This window comes from Biomphalaria glabrata, chromosome 6, assembly GCF_947242115.1.
Source record: "Biomphalaria glabrata chromosome 6, xgBioGlab47.1, whole genome shotgun sequence".
NCBI classification, from domain to species: domain Eukaryota; kingdom Metazoa; phylum Mollusca; class Gastropoda; family Planorbidae; genus Biomphalaria; species Biomphalaria glabrata.
Genome location: NC_074716.1, coordinates 8455599 through 8476470, shown reverse-complemented (window position 1 = coordinate 8476470; position 20872 = coordinate 8455599). Strand labels below are relative to the sequence as shown.

General features: G+C 33.7%; 1 protein-coding gene across 1 annotated transcript; it reads right to left on the bottom strand.

Annotated features, from left to right (window-relative positions):
- Positions 1-171: 171 nt before the first annotated feature.
- LOC106078614 (bromodomain and WD repeat-containing protein 3-like) lies at positions 172-20857 on the bottom strand. Its single transcript, XM_056032930.1, has 35 exons — positions 20615-20857; positions 20464-20522; positions 20357-20386; positions 20105-20164; positions 19318-19468; positions 19000-19095; positions 18725-18885; positions 18231-18452; positions 17631-17731; positions 17302-17473; positions 16565-16704; positions 16290-16455; positions 15159-15293; positions 14859-14987; positions 14055-14280; positions 13380-13655; positions 13041-13182; positions 12795-12885; positions 12521-12667; positions 12380-12417; positions 11642-11939; positions 11247-11498; positions 10282-10406; positions 9619-9701; positions 8962-9073; positions 8782-8843; positions 8112-8385; positions 6968-7093; positions 6760-6874; positions 6092-6238; positions 5851-6003; positions 5614-5726; positions 5255-5409; positions 4920-5150; positions 172-4143 (listed from the first exon to the last, which is right to left on the bottom strand). Exons 1-35 carry the CDS (start codon positions 20640-20642, stop codon positions 3071-3073), a joined length of 5889 nt encoding a protein of 1962 aa, XP_055888905.1. The 5' UTR covers positions 20643-20857; the 3' UTR covers positions 172-3070.
- Positions 20858-20872: the final 15 nt, after the last annotated feature.

Sequence of the window (20872 nt, the reverse complement as noted above, 5' to 3'; positions counted from 1 at the left end):
AACTAATGTAGAAAATTCTGGCCAGTTGTTCAAGTTTGAGTCCTTTTTTCATCAACATTTGTGGATTTGAAATGAGGTAGATGTGTGTGAATCTAGTTTCATCTCTCTACAATGCAAATTTGAGTGAAACTGGTATGAACTTTGTATTGTTTTATGCAATTGAAACATACATTTACTTAATCAAGATGTTTATTATTTAATGCAATAACAATACATGTCTTCGTCCCAATACCAGAGACAATGTTACATAACAATACATGTCTTCGTCCCAATACCAGAGACAATGTTACATAACAATACATGTCTTCGTCCCAATACCAGAGACAATGTTACATAACAATACATGTCTTCGTCCCAATACCAGAGACAATGTTACATAACAATACATGTCTTCGTCCCAATACCAGAGACAATGTTACATAACAATACATGTCTTCGTTCCAATACCAGAGACAATGTTACATTCAGCCCACCAGGGCACACTGTTAAATAGTCAACAAAAGACAAAACATTTCATTCCACTTTGAAAACAAGATTTATTTATTACCTTTGCTGCCTTAAACATGGCACAACATGACTTTTATACAAAACAAAAGGTTAAAGTTCAGCTCTGGTAACAAAAAAAAATTAATGAAATAACCAAATAACAAACTAAATACTCTTTTACACAATTAAATAAGAGACCAATTTGTACAGCACTACCAATGTAGAAGTTCAGGTACTTACAACTCCATATTGGCAATACATTTAATTTTAGGATTATTATTTTCTTAAGACATGATTCAATGAAAAGACTCAAGGAGTCGAAGTCAAATATTTTATTAAAAGGGAAAATAATGCAAATGTGATGAGCTAAAAATATCTAAGTGAAACACAGTATAATGTGTTAGCAACTAAAATAACATTAAGTATGTTTTGTAATATTCAAGCATGTTTTGTAAAATTAAGTGTTTCCTTTCGTTGTTATATTAATGTATTACTGAAAATGATGATTATTTAGAAAAAAAATGAATAACTATTGACAATCTTATATTTTAATTAGGAACAATTATGATAAGTCTTTTTTTTTTTAAAATGAGAAACTAGGTTAAATCTGGGTTTAATCATTCTACTCTATTCAAAATCAGTAGTACAATCTGATCAGTCTACAAGAGTTTTGTCTCACAGAACATTCTCACTCCATTATATACACATCTAGTAAAAAAACTCAACCATTCTGAATCACTGGAAAAAAAACAACTCAACTACTCAAGCTCCTGGAATCACTTTTCATTCAGTTTGTTATCATTTGAACTGTACACAAATGTGAAGGAGATAGTTTACATTTGAAAGCTATCATCTACCAAGAAATGCATTGATTCGTACTTCACACCTATCTACACACACCAGCATTGAAAAGCTCAAACTTTCATATAACTTCTCAAGACACACACACACATATACAGATTTGATAAAAAATCATTTGAATAGCATACAGAAGAGTTCCACACACAGAAGATGTTGATTTCACTTCAACCATGGCCAATAATTGACAGGCAACACATGTCAATTAGAGGATAGGATCATGCTTGACCATTGGGACATGTTGAAGTAATGGATCAAGTCTTGTAACACAGGAAGATTGAGCAGATGAGTATCTACATCTCCATAGACACAATATACATGTAATAGAAGAAAACCAGGAAACAGGCGTGGCTGAAGGTAACATCCTTGATGTCTTAATCAATTAACATTGAGGTTTCTTTCAACATTGCTACATTATTTTGTCTTTTATTTAATAATTTTTATTTTGTAATCTTAGATCTGTGTGTTTTTTTTGTTATTAACTAGTGAAGCCAATATCAGCAATGGAAAGTTAAAACTATAAATACTAAAAAAAAAAATAAAAAAATCAGTCTACAAAATTTTGCCAAAAATTCAAAAGTGCAATTCAACAAACAAGCCTGGAAATTAAAAACAATGAACTGTTGGAATAAATGAATCAACTCTAACCTCCAAACAAATTTTGTTCAACATTTACAAAAACTAATGCATTGTTTGAGTGAAAGGAATTAACAATGTAGGCTTAGAGCTCCATATACATCTAAATATTTAATACAATAGACCTGCCATGACAAAGATGTTCAGAAAACAATCACAATTAAAACTTGATGTATAGTTGAAAGAGGAAAGAACTAGAAACAGAACTAGACTAATAATACAAGTCTTTCTAAATTCCCCATACAATCAGTAATGTACAAGTCTTGTTAGGACAGTTCCAGCACACATAGAAACATCTAGAAAATTCCCTGAGTAACTAAGGCACAAAAGGTTCCATTTTATTACCTTCTAAAAAAATTTGCAATAAACAAAAATATGAATGAAACAAAAATGTAAAAACTTGTGGAGCGATAATTCAATAATTGAATACAATATTTGACAAGTTGCCTGTTTCTTACAATTCACAAACAACACTGGAAGGAAAAAAAAAAGTACCAAGTAAGTAGACTCACAAAAAAGTATGACTATACACTAAGAAAGATTTGGTACAGATTATGCTTTGTCAAACAGCTGTTCTTCACACAATGGAGAAAATGCAATGCGGATAAAGAAGCTAGTTATTCAAGCAATGACTCTTGTGCAAAAGGCAGCTACTCCATACCAAGAGAGGCAAAAAAAACTAGATCTAAATGTTGATACAAAGATAATGTCCTTGACTAGTTTGTATCCAAATATTTTAAATATGTTTCAATGTCCTTATACAATTCTGCAAGTACCTCTGGTCAGGTTATATTTAACTTAAAAAAAATAATTTTTGGCCCTAGAAAATGTATTTTAAAATTTCTAACAAAGTTTGCAACTTTTACAAAACTATAAAATAATTTAAAGAAATTAAGAGCTATACAAATTAACATGCATTTCCTGCAAACTTTACACAAAAATAAATATTTGAAGTTTGAATAAAGAACAGGGTTAGCAAGACAGTGGTGTGAGTTTAGCCTTTAGACTACGATGGATATGTGTGGGGTATTACTTTAATAGTTCTACACTAAAAGACAAATACAATTTATCTCTAAATACAAAACCATTATTAGTGACCTTTTAAACTTGCTTTGGCACGTGCTGTTAGCTTCCTCACCCTGCCTCGGCTGCTCACGCTTCTGGAATGATTAACAGAAGAATCAGAATCACTGTCGGAATTGTTCACATCATTAGATTTGCTGATTTCTTCTTCAGAATCCTCAGAATAGTCATCATTGTAGGTCACTCTCTGCTTGCCCCTGTTCCTGGTTTGTCTTCCAGCACCATCTTTGCTAGAGGAATTTTTTTTAGGTGCTGCAGTCTTCAACCTGGATTTCACAGTGGGAATTTTTTTGGGAGATTTAACTGGAGAAGACAAGCGTTTGCGCTTTCTCTGCAAGTTACCGTCACTATCTGAATCGTCAGAGTGATTGATTTTAGAACGTTTTGCAAGCCTAGCTGATTTTTTACCTTTCGATGACTTAGAGGGACCATTTTTTAAAGTTTCAGCGATAAGCTCATCCTCAGAGTCCTGATCAAGGTCCTCATCAGATGACTCTAAGTCTGAGGAATCTTTATCATCCTCATCACTGCCTTCATCACTCTCACTTTCCTCCAGCTGGTCATCAGTATCTGCTTCATTGTAATCTTTTTTTCTAAACCTAGCAGACCTGGCTGAACGAGATAAGGCAGGTGCCGAGGATTTCTTATCAGAAAAGTCTTCATCATCTGAGTGGAGCACTTGATTTCTTTTCGGCCTTGTGCTGCGAGCTTTCCTGTGGGTCAAAGTCTCCTCAATGTCTGAGGCATACTTTTTGTGTGAATACTTTGAGCTCTGACCAGATTTAGCCTGTTTATTTTTGCTGCTGCCGCCTTTGGAAGTTCTCCCTTTTCTCGGCGCAGGCGGTAAATGGTCATCAGATGAAGTCCCGTCATCTGAATCGTCATGAATCCTGTTAGCTTTGCCTCGGCTTGATCTATAAGAGACTCTCTCCTCCATCTCATTGTCCTCTTCTGAAAGCAGATCTGCGTCACTGTCACCATCTGATGTATAAAATATGTTGGATTTTTTAAGACGCTCGCTGGCTGAACGAATTGGAAGTGGTCTTGTAGATTTACTTTTGCCACGCTTGGAAGATTTCCCTACAAATTATACAGGATATAAACTTGGTTAACATTAAAGGCAAAAAAAAAAAAGTACAATGACATAAAAATGATAGAACATAAATTTTTAATATACATTTTGCTTATGAAGAATGCTAAATCTCGCAACTATTCACTAGATAAGTGAAGGATTAAAATACTAGAAAATGTGTAATTGTAATAATCTAACCATCATAAGATAGGATTTGAACTGAAGTATAAAGAATAACAAACATAGAAACAAAGCAGATATTCATTGACTTTTGATTTTAATTGATTCCTAAGACTATGAATACATGCAGTTTTTGACATAAACATTCAAACCCAGTTGATTTGACTATTGACTTTATAGTATCTGGAAATGAGTTTCTTTTAATTTAATAATAATAAATGGGCAAGTAAAAAGATAAGCGGGCACTATATTTATCAAGCTCCGTCTGTCTCAAAAGACAATATCTATTGCTGTTGATTGCCTCTATTTGAATGGGTGGCATTAGGTAATGGAGGGTTCAAATAGAAAATGATTCTTTACCATGTAAGAATATTTTAGGCCCAGGTTTATGCAATTAATATTTTAGTTAAAATGCATTTTTTTTTAAAAGTCGACTATACTGTACTATACTAAAATTACAACATCAATTTTTTAAAAATAAATTCTAGGTGCAGTATAATCTTGAACAGTACATGATAATCCTGTAATGTCTGTTTTGAGATAGCTTCTTTTCTTAATTACTATTCTAAATAAAAATGTTTTAATAACAGCTGCTAGCATTTACCTCTGGGTCCAGACCTTGAGGATTTCACGTACTTGCTAGTTGGCCTATAGTCTTTGTCATCATCACCTGCGTCATCGTAGCTCTCCTCCTCATGGTCAGAATGGCTCAAGTGTCCATTCATATGACCCTCCTCATCACACACTTCAGTATCACATTCATCCTCCTTCTTGTCCTCGTCAACAATTGTCGCATCCGAGTCGTCACCACAGCCATTCACTATTTTTGTTTTTCCTAAAAAAAAATATATTTTTTTTAAATTGAATAATCAATTGAGTCTACTGAATGAGTACTCTTGACAATACAGGAACTAAATTATAGGCTGAGGTCCAACTAACCTGAAGATAAGCCGTTGGTCAAAACTCCTGAACCTAAGCCATTTGAAGCTGTTTTTTGAGAATGACCAGAAGTCGATGGTTGACATGGATCTATTATACTGGAGGTCAGAGTGTCCCAGGAAGTAGAGGGATGAGGAGAAGTTGATCTCTTTGAGCTGATGAAATAGACAAAACAAACAAAGGAATTTATTTTGAACTCACAGTCATACAGATACAGGCATACAAATATTATATCAGGAATCAAATGTGTAGTGTTAATGTATACAAATACAGAATTATTAAAAGGTTTAGAGATAAATATTAAAGGATCTTGGTTGAACTTTTAGGGGGTGGGTGTTAATTAAAATTTATAAATTTACCGGGACTTTTTCTTCACACGACCAGAAGCTTTCAGCGCTGCCTTCCAGCCATCAATAATTTCTACAATTTGAGCCTCAAACAAGGCAGAAAGACGAAGGGTCATTGAATATATCTGTGCAACAAAAAAAAATTTATACATTACAAAAAAACAACAACATTACATGAAATAGCTATCAATGGAAAAATTTTTAGACATTAGTTTAAATATTTTAACTCTAAAAAAAAAAAATAATTACCCTTGAGCGTTTATTGGTATTATAAAGTTTGGAATTTTGAAAGATAAGTCGAATATCCCGACTCATGTCTACTGGATTTCCATAGTGACCAGTGGCTAACTTTGTATGTACAGTGGTCAAGTCCATTGGGTTGGTCACTATATCTTCATAATCCTGAGAAATGAAAAGATGAAACACTAATTAGAAGCCCATCCTATTTTACAACCTCTGACTATACCAAAGAGTGAATATATTTGTATACCGGATAGACAGCAGGATTGACTGGAATTCTGAAAGGTTCAGAGTCTTCACATTCAAACAACATTGCCAGTAGTGACTCGCTTTGTTCAAGCCATGCCTCAGGGTTAAGTTTATTGCTTGATCTTCTCCGAGATGAGCTGCTCTGGGGCTAAATAAAAAAAAAACAAAACTTTAAAAACAGAACACAAGATTATTCTTCAAATCAAAACCATGCATCACATCGAAAATGTAGAAACAACGTATAACTTTAAAGATGAATTCAAAGCTCATCCAATAATTATTTTAAAGCATGCAAAACATATCTACAAAGTAAAATTCACTGTTCTGTTTCTTGTTAAAGGGAACATACAAATACAATTATAAACAAAAAATAGTCCATAAAAATATCTAGATAAACAGTGCAGGAAAAAACAACACACAACTGGTTCTTAAATATGAGCACTGTTAAAAGTCATTTAATGATGAGATGAGGGACTAAGTGGCATTAATTGTTTGGCTTTCAAGAGGGCTTAAGTTCAAAACCTGACTTGATCTGAGCCCCTAAAGGCAGCATGGAAAACCTCCATGTCCCCTTCCCTCCCATGTCCAAACACAAATTTAGGACCACATTGAGCCAGCATCTAAGCATACAAGATATACTATACAAAATTTAAAAAAAAAAAGATATACCTTGGAGTTGGTCCCAGAAGATCCTGGCTGACTATCATCATCACTGGAACAGGTCTTCATTTCACTATGTGCTAATTCATTCAGTAAGCTTAATGGCTCATCAGTCTCATGGTTTCTAGCACATAAACAAAAGATGGTATTAAGCTATGGGTTCAACAGGTCAATTAACACTGTTACATACAGCTTAGAAAATTAATTTGTCACTCACTTGATAAACCTGAGCAGAGTCTCGGAGACAACATTGGCACTCTTGACTATATTGCTTCCAGTTTTGTTGAAGATGCTAGCATTAGCTGCCAGAAGACGAATATCCCACTGTAATGCTGTTACTCGCCTGTACAAGAACATTGCTATTTATTTTTTTTTAAAGCACATACTTATTACATCTTTAAGCATCACAAGATCTAGTAGTAATTTAAACAAGCTGAAATATTTACAATCATAAACTAGCATTATTTTGTAGACCAACCCTTGAAACAATAAAAAAAAGTTTATGTTAAGGTTTAGAAACAACAATTAGCCTTTATGTGTTGTGCACTTTTTCTTTAACATTTCTTACACTAGTCAAGGCTTAAGAATAAAGAAATAACAAACAATAAAAACAACTTAAATTTCACTTTAATTCTTAAGTGCTTTTATCATAGCTTATATGTGTAAGAATACAGATATGCATATCGTGTGTCTTATAATAAAATATTAAGTATTTTGTTTGTTTTATTGAAAGTTATGGTTTTATGAATTTTTTCTACTCTAAATTCTGACGTAGAAAGTCTCTAAACTAAATATGAAATGTTGTACTCTCATTATCCACAATGTTGTGATAAATCTTACATTTTGGGGTGAAGCTCTAATTAAGTATCATACTTTAAAATAACCCTCCTTTTTGAACAGATTTCAACACCAAAACTATAAGCTATCTCGACATGACCAACGCATAATTTTTCGACTCAGAAAACCGCTGCACAGTTAGTCTCAGATATACGATTACTGATCTGAACCTCTGACATGTAAAATGATAAGAAAAGAGATGAAGAAACACCAAAATTTTATGGACAAGAGATGTTGATATAGTTATTTAATTCTCAGTTATAGGACTAAAATATGTCAAGTGTGCCCATTAATACTCCTTCTTCCCTAGTGCTATTAGAGCATGGAATGGATTGCCTGAGCTAGCCAGGAAAACCAATGACTTGGCGGAATTTAAGTCATTGGTTAATATGCATGACTAAATGCATGACGCGTAGGACGTAATCATCTTCTTTTTTGAAGTAACGTCTGTATTATAAAAGATAAGATTAACAGAATGCTTATTTTAATGCTATTTTTAAAAAGGCCCAAGATTCAAGTCTAACCTGTAGAAGCCATTCTCAAGTCTTGTTCTGATAGTGCTCAAGTCAATGGGATAAGGCACAAAGCAAGCATAGGTAGGGAACTGCTGCAGATCAACAGGGGCAATGAATGGCTCTGCCAACGAATGCTCCATGAGGGCCTCCAGTCCTCGAATCAATCGCCTTGATTCTGCTTCCCTACCACAAGATGGCCATTCAGTTTTCTTTGGAACATACAACAAAGCTTTGTATTCATCCTGTGTGACTCCAACACCACCTCCAACTACAGCTGGTTTACCTAGAAGAAAATACAAATGAAAAAATCTATTAGTTTCATTTTCTTTTAAACTGTCATGGCCAATGATAAAAGAGCAAATCTATGTTTTTTATAATTCTACTACATTTTGAAAGAACTAGTTGTAAAATAAAAACCAACAGAGATGATAAGGCCGTTGAGGAAGTTATAAATAGTGTGTGATTATAAAGATAAAGGTTTTGATGATTTGCTTTTTGTTTTGAAAAATTTATAATAAGCAAATGAGTTTGATCATATCTTCTACTGACTGGTTTCACCTATTTTGTGAGACAGACATATCAGGCTGTCGAGGCATGGCTTTTTTTTTTATACATGTTGACACATAAATCGTGCTGACATGCTAAAGTAGTGATTTAAAAAAAAAAGAAAGAAACTAACGTTTAGGATCTATCGGCTCCATATCCCATGGACTGAGTTTCTCGTGTTCACCATTGTCCCACCTGGAATAGATGTAAAAGATATACATCAATACAAACAATACCATTTTTTTTATTTTTAAAGAATTGGATACTTTGAACAAGCTTCAAACAGGACAGACTAACAGTAGTGAGAACTTACTGCACATTAAAACACTGGTACAAGCTATCTGGGTAATCTGGACAGAGTGGTTCTTGAGATTTGATGGCCCCCATCCACCACTGGTCATCTATCATGGATCTGAACCTCAATCCTAACAATAAAAACAAATGAACACTTACATACAAATAAATACATTGACCAGAAGTCTAGCTTAGTAAAAAAAAAAAAGATTGTTACATCTATAGGAGGTCCAACAAGCCACACGAAAAAATGTTATGCTTTACTTTAAGTCACATTTCTATTTTTTGTATAAGTGAACACTGCATTCAATGTGTTATGGTTTTTTAAATTTTCTGAAATGGAGTTTAAACATATTAAAGAAAAATCTGTTATTGTTTCATTGTTCATAGCTTTTAATTAGCACCATTTACAGGAATAGTACATCTATTTAACACTACATTGAGCTTGACATATGAAATGAAGTCAGTAAAAAATAGGTGCTATAGACTTTTTCTGAACTATCTTGTGGACATAAAAGCTTTTCGTAATGACTAAATGGGGAGAAGATACAGACCCTTAAGCAGTACAATGACTTATCAATTACACTGCAAAGAAATTGGGCACAAACGCAGTCTAGGCTCTAAAAAACTCATTGTAGTCCTTTATAAACTCACAAATATGAAACTAAAATCTAACCTGGCCTCCAGTTTCTATTGACAGAGATGTCATAATGTTGTTTAAGCACTATAAAATCTATCACATCAGGCATATCATGATATCTGAAAAGAATAGTGTAAAAAAATAAACCAGGCTTTCATGTTAGGTAAAAACACAAAACATGTCTACTGAAAAACAGGACTTAAAATTTCTAATTTAAATTTCAACATTTAAATACACAGAAGTAAATGAATTCATTAAAATTACTAGAAAAACTTTGTTAAAACAATGAACACAAATCTATTTTGATTCATAATTAATACAAATTATGTAAAAAGTGCAACATAAAAACTAAAGATATCCTTTAATAAATAGATTAAATCTTTTATCAATGTAAATGATGTGTATGAACTAAATTCAATCTTCTGTCAATGTAAATGATGTGCAAGCTATAAATAAATTCAATCTTCTGTCAATGTAAATGATGTGCAAGCTATAAGTAAATTCAATCTTCTATCAATGTAAATGATGTGCAAGCTATAAGTAAATTCAATCTTCTATCAATGTAAATGATGTGCAAGCTATAAGTAAATTCAATCTTCTATCAGTGTAAATGATGTGCAAGCTATAACTAAATTCAATCTCCTATCAATGTAAATGATGTGCAAGCTATAGAGTATTATAGAGTTGAAGAGAACTCACTTTATTGTAAAACTTTTCCCTGTGACTTTGCTTGAGTTGGCATCCATAAAAGCCAGTTTAAGACAACAAAGTCGAGTTGGTTTGATCAGCCACTTGATGCCAACTATTTTCAGTAATTCATGAGCCTGGACAGGAAGAGAGAAAACCTTTTTTTTTAAACCTTCATTAAGGGATGTGTGTCCAAGTGGCCTAAAAATACTTGGCTATCTATCAAACTACTTGGAATTTTTGCCTGCTATTGCACAGAACCCTCCAAGTTACCCCCTTCCCCCAACAAAAGAGATTGGTCCAGAGCACAGCGTGAGCATGCTATAGCTTGACAGATGCACTATACAAAAACAATGGAGTCTTAGATAAATAGATATAAAAAAAGTCAAAACTGGTTTCCATAAATGACTATACTTTTGTATTTCTAGTGTAAACTTCATTCACAATTAAAATATGACCATTAACAACCAATCTTCTATAGTATAAAGAAATGTGACATCCCACTTTTATGAATAATGAGATGTAAGAATGGATGCATAGAGAAAATGAATTCACTGAAATATCATTGAATTTTTTTTTCCCCCAGTCACCATTTCAAATGTCAAAAGCTAACAGCATAAAAGGATAATCAAGTTCTTAATTTTCATAGTTCAGGTGCAGAATTATAGTGGCTATATAACTAGCACAGTGACCTAACACCTGCATGGTACATGCAAACATTTTATTTGTACAGATTTCTGAAATTCTATTTAAATTGCTTTTTAAATAATAAATAAATGATTAAAGCATGTTTTATTCTAAACGATATAACAAAATATTTTTAAAGTAATCAGGACCTAGCTTATTGCTTTATAAAAAGCCTTTTTTGTATAATTGTGTTTTCATAACTTAAAATGCTTTAACTTTCTGGGTTTCATAGGCAGTATTCACTACACAATCCAATATACACATAGTAGCAGAAATATTTATTACTGTACCTTAAGGTTTGGAATTTTATGCCAAGGCTGATTCTTGTCAATGTCAACATTGTAGACCTCTTTCCTTAGCACAGCATGGAGGTACTGCTCATGACCCTGGCGGAAGTATATAACCTCATCGCCCATCTGAGGCACAAAGGGAGCCTTTCTAGGAATGACTGTGGTGATCCACTCAGGCGGTTTCATCTTCTCATCTAGCTCAGTTATTGGCTTAAGATTTGGATCAGGAGGAGTGCGATGAGCTTTCTTGCGCTAAATAAAAAAAAAAAAACAAGGCCAATGAATATAAATACAACATACATAATAATTTCATGCCATGATTTGAATAGACAATAATTTTAACTCACTTTTGGTAAATACTTTTTCTATTTCAAACTTAAGAAATGCATACTCACTTTCTGAATTTTTTTCTTTTTTTGTTGGACTGTTTTCTGATTTGTCGAGCGACGTGTTGACTCTCGCTTAGAGGATGTGGACGGCTCAGTGACATTATCTTTCTCATCATCACTGCTTTCTTCTGTTGTGGTGTCCTCTGTGTCCATTTCTTCCTCTTCCTCCTCTTCATCCAAGTCCTCTTCGTCTGATGACAGACACCTCCTTTTAGGCTTCCGTTGAGACCGCCGCTTGGGAGGCTCCAAGTTACTACTGCCTTGGTCTCCAACCCAATCAGAGTAGTCACTGCTGCTGTTATCGCTAAATAAAAATAAAATATTTCACACTAGAATGTAGAGTATTACATATTTCACAATGCTAGAAGTGCATTCTATGCCAAGTTCTCCACCATATGTGTTTAGTGTTTACTAAAATAATCAAATATTATGAAGTACTTAATAACCTGGGTTGACTAAATGTAAGCATCTTATACTTTACAGGTGTTCCTTCAAAAAGATTTATTACGTCCTATTTACGTTAATCTAGTCTATCATGTTAATTAGAGACAAACTCTGCTCTGCAATTGGTTCTACTGTCTGATTCAGGCAACCTATCCCATGCTCTAATGGCATTATGGAAGAAAGAGCACTTTCTAAAGTGGTCATATATAATTTCACAAGGACTTTATATTACTCTTATATGAAAATACTTTAAAAAAAATAATGGCCAAATTCATGATTCTATTTTTTTTTTAAACTTACCTTTCCCAAATGTCTGAATCTGCATCTTCTTCTTCATCCTATTATAAAAAAAAAAATATATATATCAATATTTCTCAATGATCTTACAGATAAAAGATTGAGTATTAGTTCAAAAGTTGAAAGCACATAAAGGATGCACACCTCCTCCTCTGTGTCATACAAAGCTCTCGTGGTCAGTCTATTTCTTGCTGTTTCTACATTTTCAGGAGTTTCCCCTGCTCTCTCTCCTGCTGCTTTCTTCGTCTTCTGGCCACGTTTCTTGTTGTTTTGAACACTGGCACTGACATTCTAAAAAAAAAATAAATTTCAATCATTATGACTAGTGTTGAAAACATCCCTTGAGTCTCTAGTGAAAGTATATCACTAACAATTCTTCAAAGTTCTTCTGTAAGTATCATTTCCTTGTAAAACTAACCTCATGAGGGGAGAGCAACTTTTTCTTTCGTTCATTTACAAATTTTCTGATTTCCTCTTCAGTAAATGCAGATCTCTTTTCTTCAGATGCTCTACACAAATTAATAAGTCCAAATTACATATATATATATATTTTATTTTTTTTTCCTACAAGTAGTTTTAGTTAATTTACATTTGTTGGAGAGCTCTTATTATATTTGTAGGATAATTTTCAGTAATGATAAAAAAAAATTGTAAGCTACTTTACCTTAAAGCTTCAAGATCTAAAGCCCTAACAGTCACATGACGTTTGGCTGCATCTCTCTCTTTCTTTGTAGAACGAACAGAAACATGGCCAAGAGATTGGCGGACACCTTCAATTTCACCACTACGCCTCATGCCTATTCGATCTATTGAAGTAATAATACATTCCAATTAAAAAAGAGAAACCCTCTATTGCTAAGAATCACAATGAAAAGTTTCTAGTGCAGAATTACATTAGTAATCATGTTAATAGAAACTATTCAATGCTTGAAAACAAAATCGTCTTTGGTAACTGGATTTCAAAAAGATGATAAGAACCGAGTGCATGTGATAAATTACATACTCTGCAAGTGAGACCTTGGCGTGGGAGGAGAGGCAATGGGTGGTGACATGACATTATCATTTCTATTTCCTTCGGGCTCATGGCGGATTCTCTCATCCTGCTGCCTTTGCAATTCTTGTATCATGGCATCTAAACTGGACCTGGCGTTCCTGCTCGGCCTTCCCCTACGTGGAGGTGGCAGTGGCGCAACTTCTTCTTCCTCTGTGCCAGAATCTTCTGGTTGAGCAGCTGCTGGTCTTGCATCATTGACTATATCACCTATCACTTCAGACTCACCTGAAAAAAGTAAGAAATTCGCTGAAAAATTTTTAATGCTACCTCCTCAAAGATTTTTTCTTTCTTTAAATATTTTTTGTATGCTTTAAGCTATTTAAAAGTCTAAAAATATTATCTAATCATATGTATCAATTGTTTTAAATATGAGCTACTTAGCAGGGGTATATCTAGGAATTTTCCATTGTTTTGGGGGGCCTAACCTCTTTGGGAGCCCCTGCATTTTGCCTAATATTTAATTTGTATTGTAATAAACACTCAGTAAGGGGCTCCGGTCAAGTGCAGGCCTGGGGGGGGGGGGGGGGGTATTTTCAAATTCTCTCTCCTCACCCTAGCTACGCCACTGCTGCTTAGTGCTGTATAAATATACACAGGTGCAAATGTGACACAAGGAACACTTACCATGAGCATTGACTATCATTTGAGGCACCAGACTAGACTCATTGCAATGCTCTCTACCTGGCACCAGACGCTGGACAGAGGCAGGATATGGGTTTCCATCTATGTCTACCAGGAATGGTGGTGGCATTATGTGTGGTGGCTGCTGAGTTTGCTCATCGAGTACAAAACTGTTGGCATCTCTGACTAGAGGGCGATAGTCTGTGTGGAAGAACAGCTGTTGAGGGATCTGTAGCAACAACAGATTGTATTCAATATTTGGGACACATACATATTGAGTCTGAAATCCTCCCACTCAAAAAAATAAAATAAAATAAATGAAATTAAAGCTTTTATAGAGCGCTACTTTCATGCTCATAGCATGTTAAGACCACTATGGTTCAATCTCATTTATGGACCAGTGGGGGGGGGGGGGATATCTGGGAGAAGGTTTTTCAAGTTAGACACTCAGTAAACACTCGGTAAACACAACCCTGCTTGAGTCAGGTGTCAAACCATGAGCCCCCTTCATAGGTAACCAAGCCAAGATTAAGCGTACTTAGCCTCTAGACCACGCTTCCCATTACATTGGTTTAATGAGCTAACAAAAAGCTAAGAATGAGATACACATCAATTTAAAAGAAAAAAAGCAAAACTACTTGATTCATACCAATAATTTTCAATATCAAGTCAGATATTCATTTCAAATAGTGTCCCTCTTATTAAGTTAGTAAAACAAGCATATAATTCTGGCCAAATGACATGAAGTTGTTTTTAAAATACAATCTACTACTAAATGAATGTAATGACAGAACATAAATGTTCAACCTTTTTACATCTTTCATTTGTGCCAAATCCTAAAAGCAACAGGTGACCATGAGAATCTGTGGCTGCTAGAGAAAAACCATCTGGTGAGAATTTGCAATCAAACACAGCACCATGTCCTTGACCTTCAATCTGCCAGACAAAATTAGGTCAACATTACATGCAAAGAATCATCATATCTCATTTTTTTTTGTAACATCAAGGAATTCAGCTACAATTCTTTTAACTAACCAATAATTAGTATGTGTCTTCACATTTTTGTCATGGTGCTTATAAAACGTAAAACTAGCCTATTTTACTCACAAAATTATAAAACTTTTTTATCTTGGTGCCAGTGTAGATGTCCCAAATGATCATTTTGCCATCATGACCAGCACTTAGTAAAATGCGTGCATCAGTGGGGCAGGCTTCTAAAACAAATACTTCATCTTCATGACCCTGGAACAAAAAAAAAATAAAATTACTAAAGACAAGAGTCAACAGGATTTTGGTTTGAGTTATTGTCTGAGTTATTGTTAACCTGACAGAAAATGAACTTTTGAGAAAAAAAACAATTTCATCAATAAATTGTGCTCCAACACTATTTAGGCCTACTTAAAAAAAAAAAAAAAAAGTGAGACTGCCCAGGCTATTGTAGCAGATAGTAGGACAGGCCAATGACCCATCAGTTAATATTTTGCATGTTTCAGGCCAAACTTCAGCTCACAGTGCCCCCATTGCGAGGAATAAGAGTCTCATATTCTTGCTAATCTCTGTCTCGACAGGTATGAGAAGCCACAAATTCATGACTTGTATAGTGACAATTATGCATTAGGCACAACAGCAGTGTTTCTCTCCAGCACTTATGCAAGAGAGTATTTGAGCCTCTCAAGCCCTCACTCAAATAGAGTTTGATGAGATAGTTTGTGTTGTAAACAATGCATTTCAAAGGGCAGCTTTTGATATTTATAGCCCAAGGAACACGAGGGAAAAATTTGATTAAGCTTTTCAGTTTCAGACAGAACAATATGTAAACAGCAATCAGTACTTGTTAATATATAGAACCAAAAACCATGTCCTTAAATCTGCCAGACAAAAGTAAACATGACAAGCAAAGAAGTCTCTCTATTTTTTTTTCTTGTAACATTGAGGTTGCTGCTTTTTGGTGCTGATATGTTAGCTCTCTGTAGCAAGAAACCAATGTGATGAAATGAAAAAAAAAAAAAAAAAAAAAAATTGATCAAGAACAGTAGAACTCTTTTATAGTAGAGATCACAATTTTGTAACAGCTTTTTTTTTTTTTTAATAAATAGCTTTAGTATTACCCATATTTTATGCAAAAGCATGCTCAGTGCACTATGGTCCAATCCCTATTGAAGACACGCAGGGAGGTGTTTGTAAGAAAAGAAGTTTTCTGCTTTGACTAAAAACAAGACTAAAAAAAAACAAACTTACTTCTAAAACTTTGAGCAAAGCGCCTGTATAAGAATTCCAGACTTTGATCGAGAGATCTGACACAGCAGTAAAAACCATCAAGTCATCCATACTCCAGCTGACCATGGTAACTCTCAACTGGTCTTTATTGTTCTCAGTCCTGCTTGTTTCTAGACACTGAGGGGTGCTGGAAGCAACAAAATTGCGATAATGAAGAACAGAATTGTGAAAACAAAATTATAACAATGAAATCACAGGATTAAGCAGTGTTGCAATAAGAAGATGAGAACTTGAACCTGTTTATTTTAGCATTCATGTTGAGAATTGTAGCTCGCCATTCTTGCTTCTCAAAACGCCAAATTCTTGCTGTTCCATCATTGCTGCCACTTACAAATCTGTTTAAACTGTTACTGTAGCAGATGCTATCCACTTTGTCCTAAAACAAAGAAAACTTTTTATTTCAAGTGAAAATTCACACTATTTTTCTTAACAAACGAAAAATATCTTTGCTAAGGGACAGCATCTGAGATTTATATAAACAGAGGAAGCACAGAAATTAATTAATGAATAATCTTATCTAAATAAATGCTGTTAGCAAACATAACCTAGACCCCAAAGTGGTCAAGGGTCAGTTTAAGTATACTTTGATAGTAATACACACACATATAGATATACAAATGCACACACACATATATATAAAGTAAGTTCCCCTTGCGATCGATAGGTCAGATGATGTAATGAGGGTTTCATGTGGCGAGCACAACGACCAACCGCCTTCACTTTTTCCCAACTAATGTCAGGTATCCATTAAAGCTAGGTGGACTCAGAGGCGCCCAAGGATCCCAAAATTGAAAATCCAGTCTTCACCAGGATTCAAACCCAGGACCTTTGGTTAGGAAGCCAAGCATTTTACTGCTCAGCCACTGAGCCTCCTTACATATATTATATTTATTATATATATAAACCAGTCAACGTTTAAATAAATTAATGGTCAAAGATTTATTTTTTTTTTTTTTGTTTACAAGTTACTTACAGTATGAGCCTCTAGTTCACAAATTTTCTCTATTCCGATTGCATGAAGAAAGTAAACACGGACAACATGATCAGAATTTCCTGTTGCCAAAAAAGCTCCTCCTGGAGAAAAGGATGAACACAACATTTGTGCCCCTGCTCTAGATTTCTCAATGAACTTTGTGGGTTTCGGGCTGGAAAGTGAACAAATCAGAATCTAAACAAATCTTTTCTATCTTAGTATATAGTATAAATGTTCATGTTTTTTTCTTTCTTACATAATAATAAATTGTAAAAGAATGACTCGACGAAAGAACTGATAAAAAAACACAATAAGTCAATACAATGTACCTGAAAACATTTGTGTGAACGTTATAGTGCCAAAAACAAACACAGCCATCATTTCCTGTCGATACTAGATATCTATTCTCTCCTTGAACTTTGGGACAAAACTGTGAAGGAAATATAAGCATGCAGATATTTTACTTTGCTTTTAAAAATCTTAATAAAATTTGTAAACAGTCAACAGGATTTAAAAAAAAAATTTCTATGCAATATATTTAAAACAGATGAACAATTAAGCTCACAGCTGGGTCTCTGCATTGCCATGTGAAATGCTATAGTCTTCCTTTATCTTTGGACTAAAAAAGACAAGCCTAAATACTATTATAAACATGTAAAACAAATTGCTATTTTCACTCTTCTTTAATCTTTGGACTCAAAGATAATGACTTATTTCTATAAATGGGGGCTGCTAAGACTGCGTCAAACATCAAGAGTTCCTTTTTATTTCCAGAAAGAAGCCAGACACAAAGCTCAATTGAACTGAAGGATAGGTGTTAAAAAAAAAAATCAATGTGTCATAATGTAAATTATGTAAATTATAATTATTACAGCTATTTTAAAAAGTTTATGATTATAATCTACAGGTTGCAACTGCTGTTAATTGACCTGTACAGATGTAATCATGCTGGAATGAGCTTGCAAGACAGCTGCTGTAGCCTTAGTTCTAAGGCACCATATTCTAACAGCTTTATCACAGCTACCACTGGCAAGGAAGGTGTTCTCAAATGACACTGCCATATCTGTTATTTCTGCAGAATGACCACGAAGTGTGGCAAGAAGTCGCATGTCATAAACACTCCAAATTTTTACAAGAGCATCGTCTGCACCCTGAAAATTAAAAAAATATATATATAATAATCCTAGCGTACAAGTTAACAATTCAAAACCATCTAAAATATTTATACCATTTATTAAGTAACATTAATTTAATTTATTTTTTTAATTCTGTTGTTAAAATATAGCTAATTAATGGTTAAATAATAGATTCCATTTAATTGAAAATATAAAAGAGCCAAATAATAACAACATCTTACATTATAAATATACTTTAGTGATAGTAAATAAACATAAAAAACAACAACACACACACAGCAACTTACAGTAAATATGTAATTTCCTGTCCTATCAAACAATACGCAATAAACAGCAGAAAGGTGACCCAGTTTGCGACCATGCATCACAATTTTGTTGTAGAGGCAGGTGGGGACAACACTGTGCTGTCGAACCACACCAGACATCTCATTTGCTTTTAATACATGAGCTATAAACAAAGAGAAACAAATACAAGATCCATTTATAATTATTTCAATTAAAATAGTTTATTGGAATGAAAACTTTTAGAAATAAAACAAAACAAAAAAAAAACAGCACTTACGAATAGCTGGGCTCACAAGGTTGGCAGGTGGATAAAGAGGTACTCCATGTTGGCGTACAATATGATGGGTTGGACTCCATTTTGTTTGCTTTACGTCTATAAGATACAACAAAACCATGTTAATTCATTTTAAGACTTGTGCACAAAAATTACATACAAAGGTTACAAACAAAAGCTGAACTGAAAAAAACATCCTGATACATAATTAGCATGTACTTGACACAAGATTGTATGCTTGAGATTAAAAATCAAATCCTAAGCTTAGTGATTACAAAGTGTACAATCCAAAGGTGCACGTAGCTATAATCCACAAGTTACCTTCTGCTGTTCTAAGTAAGGAAAGGCTGCCTGCTCCAAGAAGAGACTTCACTCCTGGCACACTTGGTTTTATTTCTTTATCAAGAAGTGTTCCTACTCTTTCTACAACTCGAAGAAGGTGGTCACTTTTAATGTGTCTGTTCATATACACCTATGTATGGATTTGTAATGGAGATACTACAATGATGTAATTTAATTCTATTTAAAAATTTTCCCCAACAAATCAATTACCTTAATATATTGGAAAATAGTAGAAATATTAAAAAGCTATTTAAAATGTTAGAAGTATGTAAAGCATTCACTATATTCAAAAAGATGATTATTATATTTATATTTCCATTTTTTTAAAATTAAATCAACATCTCTTGGGTGTTTTATAATTATATAGGTTATCTCCCCTGTAATTATAAATAGAATGACCTCAGCTCTGACCTATATTTTTACATGTCTGCCAAGTACAAGCTTTCAGCCAATCAGAATAAGCCTAACAAAAGTTACACATCATCAGTGTAATTTCCTTTCACTGGCTAGCTTGGGGGGCAAGAGCCTCTGACATCACAATATAACACTTTACATTATACAACTTTTAATTAATTCTTTTTATACTTTTTATCATATCTTTTTAAAATATTACTGCAAATTTAATAAATGACAACACATTTGATCAGGATTTTTTACTTTACTTCATTTGACTAAGACCCATTGTTTTGTATTACCAGTTTTTTTTTAAATATTAGTTCAAAGTTGCTCCCATTTCAAACCAGTGTTAACTATTTTCATCACCTACCAAGTTTTCATAGCTCCTGAAATGTGTATTGCCTTCCCAGTCAACTCTTTGAGGTAGAAGCTACAAAAAAAAAATGTCCCATGGTTATAAAAAGAAAGTGGGTCACTGAAGTTTTCACAAATCAATGTGTTTTAAGACTAATAAAACTGCTTTAATCTAAATAAATCAGCAATTAACATTTATTGCTCTAATTATAAATCAAAACAAAACCACAATGGATAAAAAAGTGTAACAAAGATTTTCACTACTCACCCTGAATTCTTGCAATTCTTCTAGAAGAGCCTGTAAAAAAATAATGTTCAAATTATAAAACGAATATAAGAATAATAAGTGCAGTATAATTTAAGTATCCAACTTACTTTAGCCGCCCTTTGACATGGTCCACTGTTTAGAAATCTTGCGATGAGAAAGTACAATTCTGGAAAGTGAACACAAAAATGGTGTCAATTTCTAAGCTAAACATTGATTCGGTGCAATAGTACAAGATTAATGTAAAAAAAAGTGTCTTACCAGGCTCAAGAATGGATGAAGAATCCATCCTTTATACTAAAGTACTATAAAGAAAAGTAAAGGCTAAGGTTAATGTTATACATTGTCTACACCAACACTTTTAACAAGGTCTGACGCCATTTTCAATGTTTTTCAACTCTACGATTTTTCTCATAACATCCAAAGAAGCGGAGTGATTTCGTAAGAAGGTGTTTTTAAAATATAAATATATACATTAATTTTGCTTATTCTTTTTAAAGTAATGTGCAATTTGTTTAA